The following is a 23,745-nucleotide window of genomic DNA, read 5'->3' as shown; positions in this document are numbered from 1 at the left end:
GAGGCCGGGCGCGGTGGCTCAAGCCTGTAATCCCAGCACTTTGGGAGGCCAAGACGGGCGGATCATGAGGTCAGGAGATCGAGACCATCCTGGCTAATACGGTGAAACCCCGTCTCTACTAAAAAATACAAAAAACTAGCCGGGCGACGAGGCGGGCGCCTGTAGTCCCAGCTACTCGGGAGGCTGAGACAGGAGAATGGCGTGAACCCGGGAGGCGGAGTTTGCAGCGAGCTGAGAGCCGGCCACTGCACTCCAGCCTGGGCAGCAGAGCAAGACTCCGTCTCAAAAAAAAAAAAACAAAAAAAACTTGTGCCTTCACTGTATGAAGTTTACTTCAAAAGAAAAAAGCTGCAGTTACTGAATTCTAATTCATAATTATGAATTATAAGTTATAATTCATAATAATACATTGTGAAGTATTTGTGGGAGGTGAACTGATTCTGCAATTTACCTTAAAATGCATACAATAGGAATATATGGACACTTATGTAAAAAGACAAGTATAATAAAATGTCAATGACAGAATCTGGGTAGTGGGTGTATGGGTGTTCACTATAAATCTTTCGACTTCCTGTATACTTGAAACTTTTCATAATAGGCTGGGCGTGGTGGCTCATGCCTGTAATCCCAGCACTTTGGGAGGCCAAGGTCAAGATTACTTGAGATCAGGAGTTTGAGACCAGCCCGGCCAACATGGTGCAAACCCATCTCCACTAAAAACACAAAAATTAGCCGGGCATGATGGTGGACGCCTGTAATCCCAACTACTTGGGAGGCTGAGGCAGGAGAATTGCTTGAACCCGGGCTGGTGGAAGTTGCAATGTGCTGAGATTGCATCACTGCACTCCAGCCTGGGCGACAGAGTGAAACTCTGTCAAAAAAAAAAAAAAAAAAAAAAGAGAGAGAAAGAAAAAAGAAAATTTTCATAATAAAATGTTGAAAAAATACAATGGACACCATTATGAAAATGAATAAGCAAGTCACATACTGGGAGAAAATATTCACAAAACATATACTTGACAAAGGAGATCTGTATCTAGAAGATATAAAAATTCCCTACACCTCAATAATATGAAGACAAATAAAATGGTCAATAGATTTAAACAACTGACAAAGGAAGATACGGAAACCACTAAAAATGGAAAAGTGCTCATCCCTGGCCATCAGGGAAATGCAAATTAAAATCACAATTTAAAACAAGGGTCCCCAACCCCTGGGCATGGACTGGTACTGGTCCCTGGCCTGTTAGGAACGGAGCCACACAGCAGGAGGTGAGAGGCAGGCAAGCATTACTGCCTGAGTGCCGCCTCCTGTCAGATCAGCGGCAGCATTAGATTCTCATAGGAGTGCCAACCCTATTGTGAAGTGCACATGCGAGGGATCTAAGCTATGTGTTCCTTATGAGAATATAATGCCTGATGACCTGAGGTGGAACAGTTTCGTGCCAAAACCATGCCTGTCCCCCACCTTACTCTGTGGAAAAATTGTCTTCCATGAAACCAGTCTCTGATGCCAAAAAGGTTGGGGACTGCTGATTTAAAAGACTGTTGGCATCCAGGCATGGTGGCTCAGGCCCGTAATCCCAGCACTTTTGGGGGCCAAACTGGAAGGACTGCTTGATCTCAGGAGTTTAAGACCAGCCTGGGCAACATGGTGAAACCCTTTCTCTACCAAAATTCAGAAAAATTTAACCAGGTGTGCTACTGCACACCTGTAGTCCCAGCTGAGGCAGAAGGATTGCTTGAACCTGGGAGGTTGAGGCTGCAGTAAGCCCTAAATGTGCCACTGCACGCCAGCCTAGGTGACAGAGTGAGATCTTGTCTCAAAACAGAAAAAAAAAAAAAGGCTTTGGCAAAGATGTAACACAAACATTGGTGGGGAGTGTAAAATGGCACAATCATGTTGGAAAAAGTTCCAGCAGTTTTTTATAAATCAAAAACATATGCCTACCCTAAGAACCAGCAATTCTTGTTCTCAGTATTTTTACCCAAGAGAAATAAAAGCATAAGTCCACAAAAAATTCAAACAAATATGTATATAACAGCTTTATTCATAACAACCCAAGCAGGAAACAGCCCAGGTATCCATCAACAAAATAGCCAGCCTGTAGTATACGGCACACGATGAATTATTATTCAACGATAAACAGGAATCATACAGGTATGAAATATTTACATTTTTATACTTTAAAGAAATTATGGTATTTTTTTTTTTTTTTTTTTTGAGATGGAGTCTTGCTCTGTCGCCCAGGCTGGAGTGCAGTGGCCGGATCTCAGCTCACTGCAAGCTCCGCCTCCCGGCCCACGCCATTCTCCTGCCTCAGCCTCCCAAGTAACTGGGACTACAGGCGCCCGCCACCTCGCCTGGCTAGTTTTTTGTATTTTTTTTTAGAAGAGACGGGGTTTCACCGCGTTAGCCAGGATGGTCTCGATCTCCTGACCTCGTGATCCGCCCGTCTCAGCCTCCCAAAGTGCTGGGATTACAGGCTTGAGTCACCACGCCCGGCCGAAATTATGGTATTTTTAAGTAATAAGGTATAAAGGTCAGGCCAGGGCAAAAGGGGCATTTATAATGGCATTACTCCCATAGAGCTTTACATATTAGGCCAAATCTTATACATACTGTATTTATGTTATTAGTTTCAGTAAAACGCATTATTTGTGACTATATTATACCTGCTAAAAAATAGTTAGCATGCCCATTCTTCAGAGGAGTGGGTCTATTTTGGGGTAATATTTTGACATTGCAACTTAATATGTTACACTAGCATAGCTCAGAACTCAAAATAACCAGTATTTTATTAAACCCATTTATTAAAAAAAAAAAAATTTAAGTTAGATTTAGTGAAAAGATTGAAACAATTAAGGGAAAGTCAGTGGGAAATTATTTTCAATATAAGGATTCTCTATCAGAGGGCTACCGGTAAGGAAACAGCAGCTTCTACCCCACACTCCGCACCCCTTCGAGTGCGATATCATTTAGAAGGTTAGGCGAACATGAAAGGATGTGAACCACTGTTTTACAACACTGCTTTGCAAATATCTCTGGTAAAGAACTTTTTTTTTCTTTGAATTTCCAATTCATTATGGGCAAATAATTTTGCTAAAAAACAGTAAAAATGAATTACTAGAAAAATAAAATGTATACCAAATATAAGCCCCAATTTGTTATTATTTGATTTGACAGACATAAATTTGTTCTATCAAACTGCTATGCAAGTTTCTAAAAACTCAATTTCTGAACTTATCTCCTCACAGATAATAAACAGCTCATGGGCCAGCACTGTCTCGTCCTACACTCTAAATAGTTCTGTGTTAGAAAACGCTGTAAACATCTTACAGGAGAATGAGCAGTTCACCACTTACATTTAGGGTTACTACTATAGCTGGAGTCTGAAAGGTACAGTCTCATTCTTAAGTAGAAGATGTATACACATTTTCCTTATTTATAATATTCAGCAAACCCTTTTATCCCTCTGCAACTGAGACAGGAAATGTTAGTGAAAAATATAAAAATGATCACAAATTCTAAATTTTGCCTTACTATGTATAAAATTATTAAAAGAATTGAATGAATCAATTACTTTGGTAAAGACCAACTATCATGGGATGGCAAAGACTTACAGCTTAAGCCTTTTAAATCTTGACTTGAAACTGTCTATGAAAATGGATTTTTATGAGATGTTATCAGTGGTGAATATATAATGAATTTGGGGGCTAAAACTAAAAATAGAAGAATGAAATGTCATCCATCAGAAATGAAACCCTGAGTCACTGAATGTCTGTGTTCATAGCTGCCAGCGCTACCTCTTTGGTTAGTGATTTACATATTTATAAATATCTAAAAGACATTATTTTCTAATGGATTCATCATATTGTAGAGTAAGAAAGGCAAAGAGGTCTCCAAGTTAAAGCCTCAGGAAAATCTCATGCTTTAACTGAGACTGAAAGGATCATGCATTTACTCAATATTTAAGTGCCCACTATGTGCCAAGAAATAGGAATGAAATGGAGAGCAAGACACTGTTCCTGCCCAAGGAGCTCACGGTCTTATTATCCAATTAACTATAGACTCAAAGGCAATATAAAACTAGGATTACATGTCTAATGCACTATAAGCAAAGAATGAACCTTGAGAACACAACACACCACCACCTGCCCAGTTACTTTTTCAGAGACCTAAAAGTTGTGTCTTCACTAGAGGAAAGAATAGAGTAGGATAGCTGATGGCTAGCTAATTTGATAGCTACTTCAGCCATTTCGGCTGATGATCCAAATACTAAAGCAGGCACTACCAAATGCCTTTGAGTCCTCAGTTTTAACTATTGCCTCTTTCACAATATCACAACTCTTTATAAAAGGCTGCCACCTTTTTCCTTAGTCTGACGTCAACATAGCCCAGGTATGATAGACAGAACCTAAGAATCACCAACCAAAGAGGTAGCGCTGGCAGCTATGAACACACACATTCAGTGACTCAGGGTTTCGTTTCGGATCTAAGACATTTCATTCTTCCATTATGAAATGCTTGCTAGATTAAAAATGGGCTCCTAGTCAACACAAAAAACTGTATAGAAAATAAAACTGACATTAAGCAACATATTGTTAAAACTAAGAACATATTTCTAAAAATGTGAGAAAAGGAAAATGAAAACACAACCCAAAACAAAATTTTTTAGATCTACTGAGACTTGGGTCAAAATCTTCGTTAGCTTTAGGACAGAAGGATTAATGTAACTAAATCGATAACTGTTGATGTAACTCAGCACTACTACACTGCTCTAGGCACATAATTTGTGTAAAAGACAATGAAATACATATCCTTATGCTAGATTTCCTTTTAGGAACACAGAATCTAAGTTATTCAGAGAATATGTCATTTTTTTTTTTTTTGTTTTTTTTTTTTTGAATAGCAGGGTCTTGTCTTGCTCTGTCACCCAGGCTGGAGTGCAGGAGCATGATCATGGCTCACTATAGCCTTGACCTCTCGGACTCAAGGAATCCTTCCATCCCAGCCTCCCAAGTAGCTGGGACTACAGGTGCACACCACCACACCCGGCTGCATTTTTTTTTTTTTTTAAGAGATGAAGTTTCACTACGTTGCCCAGGCTAGCAATTATGTCTTAATAAATGTTTCAATAGGGCCAACTACTATTAGCGTACCAGAGAAAATGCAATGTAATGACAAAAATGCTGGTCTTAGAACTACATGTGCCTGGGTTCAATTCATTATTCTTCAATTTATTATTTGTATGACCTTGGGCAACTTACTCAACCTTATCAACCTCAGGTTTCTCCTGGATAAGAAAAATTTCATCTTAGTACAGAATAAAATGACTTTCTTAAAAATGAAAAAATGCCAAAACTGGTCATTTTCAAAAGGGAAAAGAACTGACCTTATCTAATAGGGAAGAACATTTTTCTATTCCTATCAATTCTTAAAATTTCATTTGAAATGTAGCATGCTGCTGAACCAGAAAAAAATAAACTGAGCATAATCTTTTGCATGCATCTTAGGATATAAATTAGCTAGCTGTGAAAAAAGGCTGTTAACAGCAACAACAACTTTAGCCAGGCACAGTGGCTCATGCCTGTAATCCCAGCACTTTGGGAGGCCGAGGTAGGCGGATCACAAGGTCAGGAGTTCGAGACCTAAACATAGTGAAACCCCATCTCTACTAAAAATACAAAAATTAACCGGGCATGGTGGCACACACCTGTAATCCCAGCTACTCAGGAGGCTGAGGCAGGAGAACTGCTTGAACCTGAGAGGCGGAGGCTGCAGTGAGCCGAGATAGCCCCACTGCACTACAGCCTGGGCAACAGAGCGAGACTCCATCTCAAAAAAAAAAAAAAATTAAATATGGTAAATGCAAATGCTTTCAAAATAGAATAAAGGTAAATTTTGGTTAGATTCAATTTCTCATAGCTCCTCAAAGTGAAAATGTACATGTGTACATAGAGTTTTTAACTTATTAGTGTTCTCTCTTCTCTCTTTTTTTAAACTAGCAATATGAAAAATAAATAGCTTTACCCTAAAGTAAATGTTGACCTGTCTGGTAAAATGAGAGCAATTCAGGTGCTACTCTGCCAAAAATTAAAGTTGTTTACCAAATGGTAATGACTATAAACAGATGAATGTCATCAATTGAGTTTTTTGCTCAAGTCCACGACAAATATAACGAGCATTAGCAATGCCATAATAAAACTATAAACAGAAACTGCCACTGGCTAATTTAGCTAGAAAACTGGAGACTGAAACCCAGCTCTGAGCTAAGATAACAGGAAATTTTAAAAAGAAAAAAAAAGACTAAAATTAGAATTAAGACCTGTCATTTCCTAATAATGTGGCTTTTGTTTTCTATTTCTACGGTTTTCAACTACAAAAACTGAAATTTTAAGAAGCAAAAAACTTCAGCCCTTACATTTTTTTCAATTAAGACATCCAAAGGTAACTTCAAAATTTCAGGTTTCACATAGCCCCTCAGACTGACTGACTTACAATACTGACTTGATTCTGAAATCTCGTTAAGTATAAATTCCACTTTAACAGTAGCTTAAAAATTCTTCAAAAGTAAAAGGCACCTGACTATCAGAAATGTTAAAATACGGTAATGTACACACCTTAGAGCTGAGCAAATATGGTAACAGTGTTTCCTACTAATCAGGTATTGAACTTCTGCCATTAAGGCAAGGTGCTGTATGCATGTGTATATGGTGTATGTTCTGCAGTTTTGTGCTTGTACCTTCAAATGTAATTGTTAAGATTCTTAAAAAGTATACCAGGGCCAGGTGCAGTGGGTCACACCTGTAATCCTAGCAGTTTGGGAAGCCGAGGTGGGCAGATCGCTTGAGCCCAGGAGTTTGAGACCAACCTGAGCAACGTGGCAAAACCCCATCTCTACCAAAAGCAAATACAAAAATTAGCTGGGCATGGTGGCGCATGCCTGTAGTCCTAGCTACTCGGGAGGCTGAGGTGGGAGGATCGCTTGAGCCCAGGAGTTCAAGACTGCAGTGTACTACAATTGTGCCTCTGAATATCCACTGCCTACCCAAGTCCAGCCTGGGTAACAGAGCTAGCCCCATCTCAAAAAATAAAAAAATACATACACTGAAGCACTACCTAGACCCCGTCTCAAAAAATAAAAAAATATATACACTGAAGCACTAATTACAGGGTTTTAACAGAGAATAGCTGCTTGTTTTTCCATATACTTGTAAAACTTATAACTTCATTAAAAGAATACATTGTTTTAACATTCACAAAATTGAAATGCTCATGATTCTACACTATAGCTCTCCAAACTTTCATACCTACTCCTCAGAAATACACATCACCAAAAACTTAAACACATGTAACTTCATTCTTCTGAAACATCAAGCTCACCAGCTACAGCTTTGTAGACTGTGCACAAGGGCATTAAGCCAGAAGGGCAAGGGGAAGGGGGGTGAAATCCAGCTTGCCCTTCTCCAGTGAAGCCATGATGGCTCAGGGCACAAAGAGGTGCCTTTTTAGAATTTGCACAAAGTTCTTAGTAGTCCAGAAGTATATGTTAGACACGAAGGGCAAAAGAAGCAGCAGCCATAATTCAAAAGCTTACAGCATTATAAGTTGCCTTAAATGTCAGCATTAGAAACATTCCCCTTCTTCTAACAGCTTTAAAATGGGAAAGCACGACTTTCATAAGGTTCCCAGGTTTGCAGGAGTACCTTCTTTCTTTAGTTTCCTTCCATTCCAGTAAAGGTAATATCAACATTTACGAGAATTTGGAATCTAGAAACATGCCACTGAGAAGAATTTGGGCTCATGATGGAAAGACTTAGTGAGGACATAGAAGAGATCACCAAAGATCAAAGATAAGAAGTTGAGGTAATCACTGTATCAATCACTGATATTTAATCAAATACCTACAGTATTCTAGGACACACTCAATAAAAGAAAATCCTTTAATTGTAATTTAACTTTTTAAAAAATTGGCCAGGCATGGCGGCTCATGCCTCCAATCCTAGCACTTTGAGAGACCCAAGTGGGAGGATCACTTGAGCTCAGAGAGTTCCCAGACAGCTTCAAAGATAAAAGCTAAGAAATAGTAAAATGTACCTTTTACTCTACTTCAACAAATTATAAACAGTTGCTAATCTTGTTTTGTCTATCTCTCCCCAACTTTTTTGGGGAGGAGTGGGGAAGAAGGAGCTGGAGTACATTTCATTTAACCTGTAAATACTTCAATATATATCTGTATAGATAACAGCTTTACATTACTACAATGTCATAAACATCTCTAAGAAAATTAACAATTTCTTAATATTGTTTAATATCATGTACATGTTCAAATTTCCCCCACTTGTCTCAAAAGTATCTTTTTTCATTTGTTTTATGCACATCAGAATCCAAACCAAGTTCACACACTGCATCTGGCTGATATGGCTCTTTTTATTTGTAACAGCTTTCCCTCTCTTCCCATCACTCCTCCTCCGCCCCATCCCAGTTATTTGTTGAAGAATCTAGTTATTCAATAAGACTTTCCATACTCTGGATTTGGCTGATTGCTTCTTGTGGTGTAAAGCAGTATATTATAAAGTTTAATCTGGCTATGGAGTATAGAGAAGAGAGGAAAAACAGTTTAGGTCTATAACCAAAATGTTTTGGACAAGTGATACTGAAAAGCTTTTTTTAAAGAAAAAAAAATCTAAGGCCAGGCATGGTGGCTCACACCTGTAATCCCAGCACTTTGGGAGTCTGAGGTGGGCTAACTGCTTGAACACAGGAGTTCGAGACCAGCCTGGGCAACATGGTAAAACCTCATCTCTACAAAAAAAAGTTAGCTGGGCATGGTGGTATGTACCTGTGTTCCCAGCTACTCAAGAGGCTGAGGTGGAGGATTGCTTGAGCTCAGAAAGTTGAGGTTGCAGTGAGCTATGATCACACCACTGTATCCAGCCTGGTTGACAGAATGAGACCCTATCTCAAAAAACAAAAAACAAACAAAAAAACAAAAAACTATCAAGAGGATGCTTTCAGGCAAGCTAAGAAGGTACCAAATCAATGTATTTTAGCTCACGATTAGAATGCCGAGGTAAAATATGGATAGTATTTAGTAACTATTTAATATAGAAGATATATTTAAGAGAAAGATAACAGTCCAGCCTGGCCAACATAGTGGAACTCCATCTCCACTAAAAATACAAAAATTAGCTGGGTGTGGTGGCGCGTGCCTGTAGTCTCAGCTACTGGGGGCTGAGGCAGAAGAATCACTTGAACTCGGGAGGCGGAGGTTGCGGTGAGTGGAGAACATGCCATTGCACTCCAGCCTGGGCGACAGAGTGAGACTCTCTCTCAAAAAAGAAGAATAAAAACAAAACAAAAGAAAATAATAGTCACCTATGATTGGCAATACAATATAATTCACTTATTTTGGTGTGTGGCTAAAAATGATAATTTTGTTTTTTGTTTTTTGTTGGATTTTGTTTCTCAGGGTAGAGGTATTTTTTATTTTTATTTTGATGTATTTATTTGAGACAGAATCTCGCTCTGTCACCCAAGCTGGAGTGCAACTTCCGCCTCCCAGGTTCTCATGCCTCAGCCACCTGAGTAGCTGAGATTACAAGCAAGCACCACCACACCTGGAAAAGTTTTCATATGTTTAGTAGAGACAGGGTTTCGCCATGTTGGCCAGGCTGGTCTCGAACTCCTGGCCTCAAGTGATCCTCCCACCTCGGCCTCCCATAGTGCTGAGATTACAGGCGTGAGTCACCATGCTCAGCCTAGAGGCACTTTTTGAAAAGTTCTCTAGATCATTTCATTATGCAGCCAGACGAAGTAGCACTGCTGTAGTACATACTACATATGTAATGTACATACTACATACTAATATGCCTTTATCAGAGTATGTTTTTAATTTGTCTCTGTTCTTAAGTCTACAAGATCTTCAGCTCAATATATACTTATTGTGTACAAGTTATATGGGATATCACATATTATACTAGGTGTAAATAATTTTGTATCCTTGTCCTCAAGAACCCTACAGCATAGTTGAGGAAGACAGTATGTAAATAAAAACAAAATACAGTGATATAGGTATTATAGCAATATAGGGACAAAAAGAGCCTGGTTTATTATATCTGGATATGGGGTTCAATCAGAAAAGGTTTCAGAGAGGACACACCTTCTTAAAGAAAGGACTTATCTAAATTACTTTTGTGTCTCTAACATCTCTCACAAAAACTTGGTTAACAGCCAGTCTCAAAGTTGTTAGACTTCAACTCTTCACTTCAGAAACCCACTTCAAGGCTACACACTAGATCACATTACGTGAGAAATGCTCTACCTCTGAAATTGCTCATTCCAACAACATTCAACCATCTGACCACAGTCTTTAATCTTTCTACACTTTTCACCACACTTTACTTTATCAAGTCCTCTGGTCTCTTAGTGTCTCTATTTTATCTTAGTTGATCATTTTCCTTTGCTGTATTTTTGCATGTTTCTACTGTTGGACTTATACAGCATTATAATTTATATACAAATGTGTTTGCTTTCTCTATTAGATCATAACTTTCCTTAGAACAGATAACGGATTCTTTTTCTCTGTCTTTAACACCCAACATCTTTAACAGCCAGCCAGTGTCTCATTCTTAATAATTGCTCAGAGTAATAAATATTTGGTGAAGGAAAAAAGTAAAGTGCTCTAGTCATTTTCACCACTATACCATGAGATCTGCAAAGGCAGAAACTGTATGTTATCTGTATATTCCCTACAGTTAATACCAGACTGCCTCATACATATCAGCGTCTCAGGGAGTATCTGTTGAATTATAAAAGGTTGAAATGTATTAGGGACTGCAGGCAGGGTGTGTGGTTCACATCTGTAATCCCAGAACTTTAGGAGGCCGAGGCAGGAGGATCATTTGAGGTCAGGAGTTTGAGACCAGCCTGGCCAACAAGGTGAAACCCTAACTCTGCCAAAAATACAAAATTTAGCTGGGTGTGGTTGCAGATGCCTGTAATCCCAGCTACTTGGGAGGCTAAGGCTGGAGAATCACTTGGACCCGGGAGATGGAGGTTGCAGTGAGCCAAGATAGCGCCACTGTACTCCAGCCTGGGCGACAGCGCGAGACTTCATCTCAAAAAAAAAAAGTATTAGGGACTGCAAATGACATATAAAAATATGCTTTATAGCCACATGGTTATAAAGCACATGTCAAAAATGTTCATCCTAGCAGAGGCAAAACGATGCAAGAAAGAGCACTAGATAAAGGTCAGGAGGCCTGAACTTAAGTCTTGGCTTTGCAATTATGTGATCTACAAATAACCGTCTCTATAAGCCTTAGTTTCCTCATTTATTTTGTTATTTTTTAGTCTAATCTATTGGGGTTTTAAGTCTCCTTATTTATTAAAATATGGTTTGATCACAATGAGATTCTAGATCATTAGCTCTAACATGTGCTTTTCAAACAAATTACTATAAAATGACACACTATAAATATTTTAAAATTGTATATGCCCTTAATTGTTTTGGTAAAAGAAAATTCCCCTCTTTTTTTTTTTTTTTTGAGACGGAGTCTCGCTCTGTCACCCAGTCTGGAGTGCAGTGGCGTGATCTCAGCTCACTGCAACCTCTGCCTCCCGGGTTCAAGCGATTCTCCTGTCAAGGCCTCCCGAGTAGCTGGGATTACAGGCGCATGCCGTCACGCCTGGCTAATTTTTTGTATTTTTAGTAGAGACGGGGTTTCACTGTGTTCCCCAGGCTGATCTCGAACTCCTGAGCTTAGGCAATCCATCCGCCTCGGCCTTCCAAAGTGCTAGGATTACAGGCGTGAGCCACCGCGCCCGGCTCCACTCTATTTTTGTAACTCACTTTCCAGAGGCATCCACTCTCAACAGTTTCTTTTGTATCTTTAAGGCATTCTTCATACATAAGCTAATACACCGCTAAGATTCTTGATTTTACCAACTAGACAGTCCTATAAATTCAAATGGAGACTTGCCAAAATGAAAGAAAAATTACTTTGATAGCAGAAAGAAAACTGTCTACTCAGAAAGCCAGCAGCAGAAAACATTAAAACACACTGAAATAAGTATTTAAAACTTCATGTGGGGCCGGGCGCCGTGGCTCACGCCTGTAATCCCAGCACTTTGGGGGCCAAGGTGGGTGTATCACCTGAGGTCAGGAGTTTGAGACCAGCTTGACCAACATGGTGAAACCCCATCTCTACTAAATACAAAAAATTAGCCAGGTGTGGTGGCGCATGCCTGTAATCTCAGCTACTTGGGAGGCTGCGGCAAGAGAATCACTGGAACCGGGGGGATGGAGGTTGCAGTCAGTGGAGATTGCACCATTGCACTCCAGCCTGGGCAACAAGTGTGAAACTCCATCTCAAAAAAAAAAAAAATCTTCATGTGTCACCCCCTGTTTGTGTGACATAATGTGAGTAAAAGACATATGACAAGAAACTTTAGGTGGGAAGTTTCTCTACATGAAGAAATGTGGGAGGCATGGGGGAAAGAAGAATCATACTAGTGTCACAACCACACAAGGATGTACAAGGGTCAAAAAATTCAGAGAACTGTAAATACTAAAATAGCAAACTAATTGTGAAATGCACTATGAGCTTAAGGATGGTCAACTGTAGAAAGGATGCAGTTGTTTTCTATATTAAAGCCAGTCTAGAGAAAACGTATACTAACATTAGGCCCTTTTCTTCACAACAGCAACCTTTGCAGATCTACATCTAAATCTAATAGGGGCTTTCACATACTGAGAAGCCAAGGGTGAAATAATTATGTTTCTAAGTGGTTTCTTCTAATGGTGGGGAAAATTTATCACATGATGACAGTCATCATAAGAATTTTTTTAAATATAGAAAGAAAAAAAAGATAAAAGGTAGGTCACTGAGAAAGTAGAAAGCTCCACAAGAACAGGGCAAAGTGCTCTCTAATGGCCAGACTATTAATTTCCCTTTCATCTGGGTACCGGAGAATATTTAAACATTAAGTAAGGAATGTGTTATATGGAGAACCAAGCTTTTAACATCTGTAACCACATAAACAAACATACATTTCACTTAGACATGTCCCCATTTTTACCCCTGTAGTCCCCATTTTTATCCCTCTAGTGTAAAAGGATACCACTCTAGACTGTAAAGAATGCCTAGGGTAACGTCAGAACGGCTGACTGGACAAGGATCCTGTTCTGCTGGTCTAATACATTACTGAAATAAGTCCATTTTTCCAAAGAATAAAAATACAATTCCATAACATTTAGGTCACAAGTCTAACAAGCTAAACTATAAATTACCTAACGATAATTACAACATTAAAAAATCAACACTGGTATAGTCTTTATCTGGTATTTTTACAACCTAAATACAAGCATGATGGATAAAAACTAAAACCACAATTTGGAATTAATTTGGAGGAAGAGGAAATGATCAATTTTTATTCCATACTGTTATTTTAATACAATGTATGATATACTGTAAAATTTGTCAAAAAGTTGAAAACAGTAAAGTCTGAGAACCAACCTATAATATCTCCATAAAAGAAAAAATGATTAGTCAAGGATGAGTGAATTCTAGAACTGTAAACTTTACCAAATCTACCTTGTCTCCACATATTAAAAGCACACACAGAATTAAGGAACTAAAATCATTCTGGTTTCCTGAACCCTTTAGGTTAAAAGGAACAACATTTCCTGACACCGGAAAATGGTGAGTAAGCCTTGCTTTCACAAGACAGTGGGTGAGGCTACGGTTTTCAAACTTGGGTGGGATATTATTTTAAGAGCCTCTAAGGGAAATTTTTATCACTAAAAGATATTAGTTACAACACAGCATAAAACTAAATATATAAAGCAGTACAGGTCTCAAACTTTTAAATTTCAGAGTCCAAAAAACGTTACGATCTCCCCATTTTCTCTCTTCTCTCTCTTCCATCACCTCTTCCCAGTACATCAAATAAAACCAAGCCAGCTGACACACACAAACTGGTTTAGGAAGCTAAAGGTCTGCAGCAGTCAACATGAGCCAGGAGTGGCTTGTGTGCTACCTGCTAACTGTAAAGACTCATCAGACATTCCACCTAAAGCTCAGAGAGAAGAAATTACATGGGAATCAGGCCCTAAAAGCCTTTTTAGAAGTCTTCCATTTGACAGAATAGCACATTAGATCTACCCACCATCACCCTGAGTGGGCTTAGCTACTTGCGTCAAGGTCTCCATAAAAACATAGATTTCAAAAAAGAACTTTGCAATGCACATCCAAAGTCTTGGAAGAAAGCTACTAAGATATGACCAATAACTACTCCACGTAACCGGCCTTAAAGCAGACAAATAGTCAATGATGACTAGAGAACACATATCCGACTCACTAAATTTTAAAATTTAGGATTCTCTGTGCTGAAAAATGATTACATTCTTTGATATTCACCCCTAATCAAAATACCCATTTCATTTCTAAGACAAAAATGAGGAAGTTAAAATATACATTTGCCTGCCTCCTTGTCATACACCTTCCCACATGACAAATTACTACTGCAAAGAGCCTCTATGTCCAAAGAGTTCCTAAGCATCTCACAAAGAGGTGCCTTGGTTCCTGATGACCAATCATAATTATATGACTATGATCTTTCAGATCCATAGATGGTCATCTTGGATAAAGAAGCCAGTAATGAAAGTTTGTTGCGGCCTGTGTTTCTACTTACCCTCGGTGACATCCTGGGGGTGAGAAGTCCGGTCACTCGGTGGATCCAGTGCAACAGTTGCCAACGAAGTGGTGGCCCCAGACATCTCACTCATAGGCTCACTACGGCTTGTTTCAGGCACACTTTCCCGGGAGCTAAATCTTACTCGGGAACTAGATCGAGAGCTGAGGTCCGGACTGGTGTCTGACAAACCTGGAATGTCATCGATCTTTGTAGGTGTCACCATGAACCGAACTGAAGCCATCTTGGTGGTGGTTTCTGGAGGATGCATTTTGTTCGTTTTAAGAACAAAAAAAAATGGGGAGAACCTCGCAAAATCTTCCCCTTACGCTAGCTACTTTCGACTCCAATAATACAAAAGATAACTTGAAAAATAACACATTTCAGTAACCTTGATTCACACCACACCAAAAACCCCAACTAAGAATCCTTCTACTCACAATTCAAGCCGACTGTCCTAGAAAGTGCATCACCAATAGGTGAATTTGTTTTTTAAGACAGAAAAAAAACAAAAAACAAAAAGACAAAACAATGCCAATCTTGTGTGATTTCTTTCCTTCAGAATGAAGAGCTACCTAGCTATCCCCTCTGGTCCAGGACTAAAGGCTCAGTGCCATGGTCTCAGGGCAGCAGAGGAAGCCTCCCTCCCCTCAGCCCCCAGGTTCCTGTCGAGGTAGTCCTTTATCTGGTGAGTGTCCCACGGTTCTAGTTGAGAGAAGTGCGTGCAGGCCAACCTTTATCAGGCGACTACAGCGTGGATCAGATTGCAAAAAGGTGTACACCCGGCCACCTGTTGTGTATCAGGTGAATACCCCACAGGTCTGGCTGAGAGGAGGTGTATGCAAAGCCACCCGGTGTTTTTGATGTCGACAATCCACTTGGGTCTGGTGGGAAAGGTGCGCATGCATAACGGGAAAAATAACCCACACTACTGAGAGAAGGGCGAGCAGAGTAGGATGCAGGGGCAGAGCGGATTTCTGTCTCCGAGAGGTCGGTGGGGGTGGCGCGCCCGCTCTTCTCCTAGCAGAAATGTCCTCGGGGTCTGGGAGGAGGTTAGAGGATCAAGACACCTCGGACTGCAGCTCAGAGTCGCGGCAAGTCGTAGCTAGTCCACTGAGCCACGGTCCGCTCCCTAGGTTTCTCCTGCGTGTGACAGGACGGGCCACCCCCTTTGCCGGAGGCGCGTTCTCCCCAACCCCCGCCCCGGCGCAGGTCACCCCCTCGCCGTTCTTCCTTCGGGTCCCAGCAGAGGAGACGGCCCCGCAGGCTGGCCTGACGGAGCAGCGGGTTGAGGGAGAAGGAGGTCGCAGGTGCGGTATCCCGGCGCCAGCTGATGCGGATGCGCGCGCAGCTGTTGTTTACTAGCCGGTAACTGTTTCGGAGCCGCGGCGCGCGCAGGGTTCGCGCTGCCGGGGCTGGCGCCCCCTCCCCGGCCCGACGCCAGAGCAGCAGTTACGTGACCTGGCCTTCCCCAGCCCCGGGCCCGACGGGCTGCGCCCACGCCGCCGCAGCCCTTCCCTTCCCTCCCCGCTTCTTCCTCATTCGAGGTGAACCTTGCAAAGAGAAGCCCGGGGGGTGCAGTCAGAGGGCGGAACCGTCCCGCGGGCGCTCGAAAGCCCCGCCCAGCCTCCGCAGCCCGCGGTGACAAGAGTGCAGCACGCCTGCGCTCGCCGCAGGACACGGCAGGCGGGGCGGGGCCGAATACTAGTGGCCAGGGGCACGACGGGAGCTGTAGTCCAGGGCACGGCCCGACCCGCGTGAAGGGGTAAAATCCTTTTCCTTGGTCCGGCTGTGCTGCACACTCACTCTGCATCTTAGGGGGCGGGCGCTCCTCCTCACCCTCAGAACCCGAGGAGCCATTTCTTTTTCACGAGTGTCTCTGAAAACATCATTCATGATTTCTTTATAAACCAGAAACACCGCTCCTATACCTGGGAATAACCCTCATTGTAATTTTTATGTAGAGGTCTAAAATAAAGTATTTTATGTAAAAAAAAAAATTAAAACTATAAAGTAGGCCGGGCGCAGTGGTTCGCGACTGTAATCCTAGCAGTTTGGGAGGCTGAGGAGGCGTATCACCTGAGGTCAGGAGTTCCAGACCAGCCTGGCCAACATGGCGAAACCCTGTCTCTACCAAAAATACAAAACTTAGCCGGGCGTGGTGGCGTGCGCCTGTAATCCCAGCTACTCCTTAGGATGAGGCAGGAGAATCGCTTGAACTCGGGAGGCGAAGGTTGCAGTGAGCCGAGAATGCACCACTGCACTCCAGCCTGGGGGACAAGAGCAAAACTTCCTCTCAAAAAAAATAAACAAAACTAAAACTGTAAATTAAAGTACCTTAAACACACTTATCCTACTTTAATTTTTTTTCTTGTTCTTGCCCTTTAGTAAATGCTACGTCCACCTTCTAGTCGGACTGAAAATTCCATTGAATAATACATTTTTTATACCTGGAGAAGACATTGAGGTATTTTCTCAAATCCATTCCATCTTTTCAACACTACATTTATTGTCGCTAGAATATTTTTTCTTAGTGTTTATTTAATGTATACATGGAGGTGTTCCATAAATTTTGACTCATCGATGTTTTGTTTGAAAATCTATTTCCTAGAGCTGTGATCAAGACCTCTAAATTTAACAATCACCTGGGCCCAGAAACTGGCCCCTGGCTTTGCCCGGGGTCTTTGCTCCTCACAAGTGGTTGTTTAAGCAGCACTCCTAGCGATGGGAACTGTATTCCAGGAAGTTCTCTTTTATCAAATGACACACAGTCCAAATCCTTTCAAGGAATAAAGGATTAAAAAAGTTAAAAAGATCCTGATAACAAAATGAAAAATTCGAATGTCCTAAAGCTTGAATCTTTGTAAAGTTTGGGTTTCTTGATTCAGGCCCACAGCTTTCCTCCATTCTCTGCAGGATCAGTTTTTTCCTCAGGCAGGCCTGCTGTTCAAACTTCAGACTTTCTTTATAAAGAAACACAGAATTTTTATGAAACCCAATTTCCTACCAGTGTATCTGCATTTACTTATATATACCACCTAATTCCAATATACTATCCCTGTTAAGACTTGTTTCTGAGCACTAATCAAGCCCTATAAATTTATGTCTCAGACATTAATACCCCAGGGATCTCTTTTTTATTTCCTCAGGGAGACACAGCCTCTGGTGCAAAATGAAGGTTCATTCCTCAGGGGATATCTTATGGAAAAAGTCCTTGGTATATATTCATACCAGTTTGCTTTTTCTCCTCTATATTCATTAGGAATATTTCCAGGTTAAAGCTTTTCAGTCTACACATGTGGTAGCACGGAGCAATGCTAATTCTTTTTTTTTTTTTCTTTTTTGTAAGATAAAGGCAGAACTGCAGCCAACATTAAAAAACTGGTAGCAAAATCCACTTACCGACTTTGGTGCTTAAACATTTCTCCAATCATTATCCCCTTAATTGGATAAGATAACTTTTAAAAATCTTTCAGATCCAATGTTTTATCCAATCCTATAAGTGAACAAGCTAAGCAATAAAATTGCTTGACAGGAAACAAGCATCCCATTTCAGAATTTGTTAACTCTTTAAAATCCTTCAGATCCAATGTTAAGAACCCTGCAAGTAAGTGAACAGGCTAAGAAATAAAATTGCTAGGCCGGGCGCGGTGGCTCAAGCCTGTAATCCCAGCACTTTGGGAGGCCGAGACGGGCGGATCACGAGGTCAGGAGATCGAGACCATCCTGGCTAACACGGTGAAACCCCGTCTCTACTAAAATACAAAACTAGCTGGGCGAGGTGGCGGGCGACTGTAGTCCCAGCTACTCGGGAGGCTGAGGCAGGAGAATGGCGTAAACCCGGGAGGCGGAGCTTGCAGTGAGCTGAGATCTGGCCACTGCACTCCAGTCTGGGCGACAGAGCGAGACTTCGCCTCAAAAAAAAAAAAAAAAAAAAGAAATAAAATTGCTTAACAGGAAACAAGTATCTCATTTCACCATTCCTGTATGTTTCAGTAATTTATTTGAAAATATTCTGTCTTCTATTAATTATGACCCCAGTTGAGAGATTTTTTTTCTTTTCAGCGATCCACAACTATCCTGAACTTTTCTGCTGGGATGATCAAATAACAAGATCCAAGAAAAAGTCTGGCCGGGCACTGTGGCTCACACCTGTAATCCTAGCACTTTGGGAGGTCAAGGCAGGAGGACAGCTTGAGCCCAGGAGTGCAACACCAGCTTGGGCAACATAGTGAGACCTCGCCTTTATAAAAAATTAAAAAATAGAGTGGATCACTTGAGCCAGGGAGATAGAGGCTGCAATGAGTCGTGATCACATCACTGCACTCCTGCCTGGACCACAGGAGTGAGACCCTGACTCAAAAAAAAAAAAAAAGTCTTTCCAGGGCATGTCTTCATAAATCACATCTGTCTGTGCTAATTTAAGTTATATCTGCTTCTGGAATCTAGAATTTTTGATATCATAGAAAATAAAGATTGCAGAATTAAAATACAGACTCCACAGAACAATTTTAAAATCCATAGCACTAGGCGGGTCAAGGTGGCTCATGCCTGTAATCCCAGCACTTTGGGAGGCTGAGGCAGGCAGATTACTTGAGGTCAAGAGTTTGAGATCAGTCTGGCCAACAAGGAGAAACCCTGTTTCTACTAAAAATACAAAAATTAGCCAGATGTGGTGGTGCACACCTGTAGTCCCAGCTACTCAGGAGGGTGAGGCAGGAGAACAGCTTGAACCCAGGAGGCAGAGGTTGCAGTGAGCTAAGATCGCACCACTGCACTCCAGCCTGGGCGACAGACCAAGACTCCATCTCAAAAAAAAAAAAAAGACCCAGGCCAGGTGTGGTGGCTCATGCCTGTAATCCTAGCACTTTGGGAGGCCGAGGTGGGTGGATCACTTGAGGTGAGGAGTTCGAGATCAGCCTGGCCGACATGGCGAAACCCTGTCTCTACTAAAAGAAATACAAAAATTAGCTGGGCGTGGTGGCTTGTGCCTGTAATCCCAGTTACTTGGGAAGCTGAGGCAGGATAATTGCTTGAACCTGGGAGACGGAGGTTGTAGTCAGCCACCCATGCACTCCAGCCTGGACAACAGAGCGAGACTCTGTCTTTAAAAAAAAAAAAAAAAAAAAAAGCCCCCCACTTAATCAATGAGTTCAAAGATAAGTTAGTAAGGAGAAAAATCAGACTAAACAGGTTAAGTAACTTTCTCAAAGTTATACAAAAAGGAAATATTGGTCTTACTTTCAATTCACTGCCCTCTCTCTATAATATACCTATTACTTTTCAAGTACTCTTCCATTTTAATCAAAATGTTATTTCAAGGGATGAGAAATTACCTGACAACAGGGGTATTTTTCAATGAATGCTGACAGCTGTGAAAGTCTTAATCTTTCTTCTCCAATACCCTCCTATCACTAAGGGCACATGACCACTCTTGCTACAGCAGGACTGAAGTTTTTCTTCCAAGTGGTATTGTTGCAACTCTCTGGGGTACTCTCGTCCATCATCTCCCTCCCTTTAAAAAAATACTACCAATCCTTTCCTCCAACAACTCACAAAATAAGAGCTTTTCAAATCATTTTATCTTTAATAATCTTGTAGTAATTTCAAATACAAGAAAAAAAAGTCAAACGTGTTCCCTTTATGGGTGATGCCACCATGACTGCCTTCACACAAGCATGCCAATCACCACGAGAGACTGATGCCAAAGATATGCTGGTAAAAGGGATCAGGCTCTCACAGATGAAGAGTTTGGTTAATGCGGAGTCTCCCAAGGGGTAACAGGCCGCAGAGAGGACATCAGTTTAAGGACCTTCAGAGTGAAAGGGCGCTGGTTGCTGGGTCATGAGCACCTTGAAGCGTTTCCTTTGATGGTGATTCGGTGTCGGGAGTATTTGTCATTGGGAGAACCGAGCAGGATGGGCTGAGCAGGTCTGTGTCCCATCGGGTCAAATTCGCCTCGCAGGATACGAGAATGAATTGGTCAGTAAGGGAGTGATGAAATGCGGTGGGACAACGCGAAAAGGCAACATGAAAACAGAAATCAATGATCAGTCTCAAAAGTTGTACAAATAAATAAAATAAAACTTAAAAAGGCCAGCGCTGGTGCTTCACTGCCTGTAACCCAGCACTTTGCGAGGCCAGGCAGATCGATGGCTTGAGGTCAGAAAGTTTGGAGCACAGCTGGCAATATGGCGAACCTCGTCCTCTACAACAAACCATAACAAAACCAACCACCCAAACAAAAAAAACCACAACCAAAAATTAGCCAGGTGTGTGGGCGCACGCCTGTATCCCAGCTACTCGGGGCTGAGGCAGGAGAGATTGTTTGAGCCCAGGAGCGGAGGTTGCAGTGAGCCGAGGCACTGACAGAGTTGGCCTAGCAACAAAGCCGAGTCCTGTCTTAAAAAAAAAAAGGTAAAGTGTTGCAATGGCGCTATCTCGGTATCCACTGCAACCTCCCGCTCCCGGGTTTAAGGCGGGATCCCTGTTTTTAGCCCTCACGATAAGCTGGGAAGAAACAGGCGCACACCGCACGCCCGGCTAATTTTTTTATTTAGTAGAAAATGTAGTTTCAACGTATGCCCAGAATGGGTCCTCTAACTCCCGAGCTAAGGCAATCCACGCCTCGGCCTCCCAAAGTGCTAGGATTACAGGCGGTGAGCCATCTGCGCCCCGGCAACATTTTTTTTTTTTAATTAAAAAATTAGTCGCGAGCTCCCGGTTCTTCCCCACCTCGTGCTGGACTTTCTGGTTCCCTGCCCCAGCTAGGTAACTGCGTGTATGGCCCTCACCCACTCCTCCCCATCTACATGTTCCGCCATGGCCTATTTAAACTATTTTCTCTGCCTCACCTTCAGCGTATAGACCCGATCTCCCTCCTCGTTGAGGTAATACTGGAGAAACATGAAGCTCCATAACCAGAAGGTCCCAATTCGGTCCGCCGCTCCGTTGCAGTGGTCCCGCCCGACCGCGTCACGTGTTCGTGCATTTTCTTCCTGCATAAGCCGAAGTCTCTCTCTTCCTGGCAGCCGGAAATGTAGTCAATTTTTGCCTTTATTTTCTAGCTAGCCAGAATGGGGCGCACGGAGCAGGGCTCGGCTTGGGGCCACCACTTGCAACTTTGGCAGCTAAACACGTGGAGTGTGCCTACTGTGGTGCTAGGTAACGGCCGCTAGAGGGGGGTAGGGATGGAATTGGATAGAAACTGACGTATAGAAGCTTGTCTTGATCTCAAGAACCACCCAATTTCAGGAGCAGTGAGTTCCAGTGGCCTGAAGAACAAGGGCTCCGGATTCAGAGCCCTTTGCCTAGGAAGAAAGAAAGGTTATCTTCCCTCCCCTCTTGCACATCCAGTTCCCCTGCTCCATTTCAAAAGCGTTGGCGTAATAATGCATGTTGGAGTATCAATATTCCAAAGCGAAAATAAGCGTAAAGTTATTATGAAACTGGCTGAATATGTTTCAGCGGTCGAACCAAGTTTAGAACTTAGGTTCCTCCGCAAGATTCAGCGCTCTTTCTTACAGTGGTGGAGTAGCAATAACTAGCGTAATAAAGTGCACCTTCTAGCGATTACAATTTTTAAATAATATAGAAGTTCTCCTTATGTCGTTAAAGAAATGAAAATGAGAACCAAATATCATTACAAAGAGCAATCATTACGCCATATTATAATGACAAATGCATGAATATATGTTAATTGGTGTAACGATGAAAAACTTGCACTTTTTTTTTGCGGTTTAAAGATAGGTTTGCCGGGCGCGGTGGGCTCACGCCTGTAATCCCAGACGACTTTGGGAGCTGAGGCGGGCGGATCACAAGGTCAAATTTCGAGACTAGCCTGGCCAATCTGGCCGAAACTCCGTCTCTACTAAAATACAGAAAAAATTAGCCGGGTGTGGTGTGGGCGCCTGATAGGTGCCCAGCCACTTCAGAGGCTAGGCAGGAGACACTTGAGCCCAGGAGGCAGAGGGGTTGAGCGAGACTGAGTGATAGACCACTGCACACCAGCCTGGGTGAACGAGTGACACTCCGTCTGAAAAAAGAATATGGTTTGTGACTGGGTGCGGTAAGCCTCACCCTGTAATCCCAGCACTTTGAGAGCCGAGACAGGTGGATCACAAGGTCAGGAGTTCGAGACCAGCCTGGCAATTTGGTTGAAACCTGTCCTTACAATAAAAATACAAAATTAGCGGGCGTGGTGCGGCCGACCTGTAGTCCCCAGCCTACTCGGGAGCTGAGCAGAGAATCGCTTGAACCCCGGAGGCGAGGTTACATGAGCCGAATCACGCCACTGCATCTAGCTGGGCACAGAAGCAGAGACCTGTCCCCCCCCCCCCCCCAAAAAAAAAAAAAGAATATGGTTTGTATTTACTTGTAGTCGCATAAAAAATCTCTGCAAGTATTCACAAGAAACAGATGATACTGGTTTCCTCTGGGATAGAAAATCCAGTTATAGAAGAAAGGGATAAGGGGTGAGAGGCGACTTATTGCTATGTATTTTATTTTGTAGTTTGATTTTTGAACCTTGCTAATGTATTACCTGTTAAAAAATTTTTAAAGGCTGGGCGCGGTGGCTCACACCTCTAATCCCAGCACTTTGGGAGGCCGAGGCAGGCAGATCACGAGGTCAGGAGATCGAGACCATCCTGGCTAACACAGTGAAACCCCGTCTGTACTAAAATAGAAAATTAGCTGGGTGTGGTGGTGGGCGCCTGTAGTCCCAGCTACTTGGGAGGCTGAGGCAGGAGAATGGTGTGAACCTGGGAGGCAGAGCTTGCAGTGAGCGGAGATCATGCCACTGCACTCCAGCCTGGGCGACAGAGCAAGACTCTGTCTCAAAAAAAAAAAAAAAAAAAAAAAAAAGTATATCTAAGTAGTTAATTTTGTTAGAAAGGAAAAAGGATGATTTCAGCCTTCAGGTCTTATTAATGAAAGAGTCTTTAGAAAAGAGAAAAGATATCTCGGAGAAAGCAAGAAAGACGTCATGAACCCCAGGGAAGGTCTTTTGGGGGAAATCCACGTTTGGATGAAGCTGTGGCTGTA

The 23,745-nt window shown here is 42.1% G+C and overlaps 2 protein-coding genes across 2 annotated transcripts in view; both read right to left on the bottom strand.

Annotated features, from left to right (window-relative positions):
* SLC12A6 (solute carrier family 12 member 6) overlaps positions 1 to 16,066 on the bottom strand; it is a 108,425-nt gene extending 92,359 nt beyond the window's left edge. Inside the window, exon 1 of the mRNA XM_017857431.1 lies at positions 14,701 to 16,066. Within this exon, the coding sequence (XP_017712920.1) occupies positions 14,701 to 14,971 (271 nt within the window). The 5' untranslated portion in view covers positions 14,972 to 16,066. The remainder of the gene's footprint in view (positions 1 to 14,700) is intronic.
* Positions 16,067 to 20,504: 4,438 nt separating this feature from the next.
* Positions 20,505 to 21,608, bottom strand: NOP10 (NOP10 ribonucleoprotein). Its single transcript, XM_017857430.1, is given in 4 exon segments — positions 20,505 to 20,564; positions 20,567 to 20,606; positions 20,608 to 20,658; positions 21,538 to 21,608. Coding segments are annotated over 4 exon segments (222 nt in total).
* Positions 21,609 to 23,745: the final 2,137 nt, after the last annotated feature.

Source organism: Rhinopithecus bieti, unplaced genomic scaffold (assembly GCF_001698545.2).
Source record: "Rhinopithecus bieti isolate Rb0 unplaced genomic scaffold, ASM169854v2 scaffold_44948, whole genome shotgun sequence".
In the NCBI taxonomy this organism is placed as follows: Eukaryota; Metazoa; Chordata; class Mammalia; order Primates; family Cercopithecidae; genus Rhinopithecus; species Rhinopithecus bieti.
The sequence above is the reverse complement of the archived record's forward strand: the minus strand, read 5'-3'. Positions and strand labels throughout refer to the sequence as shown.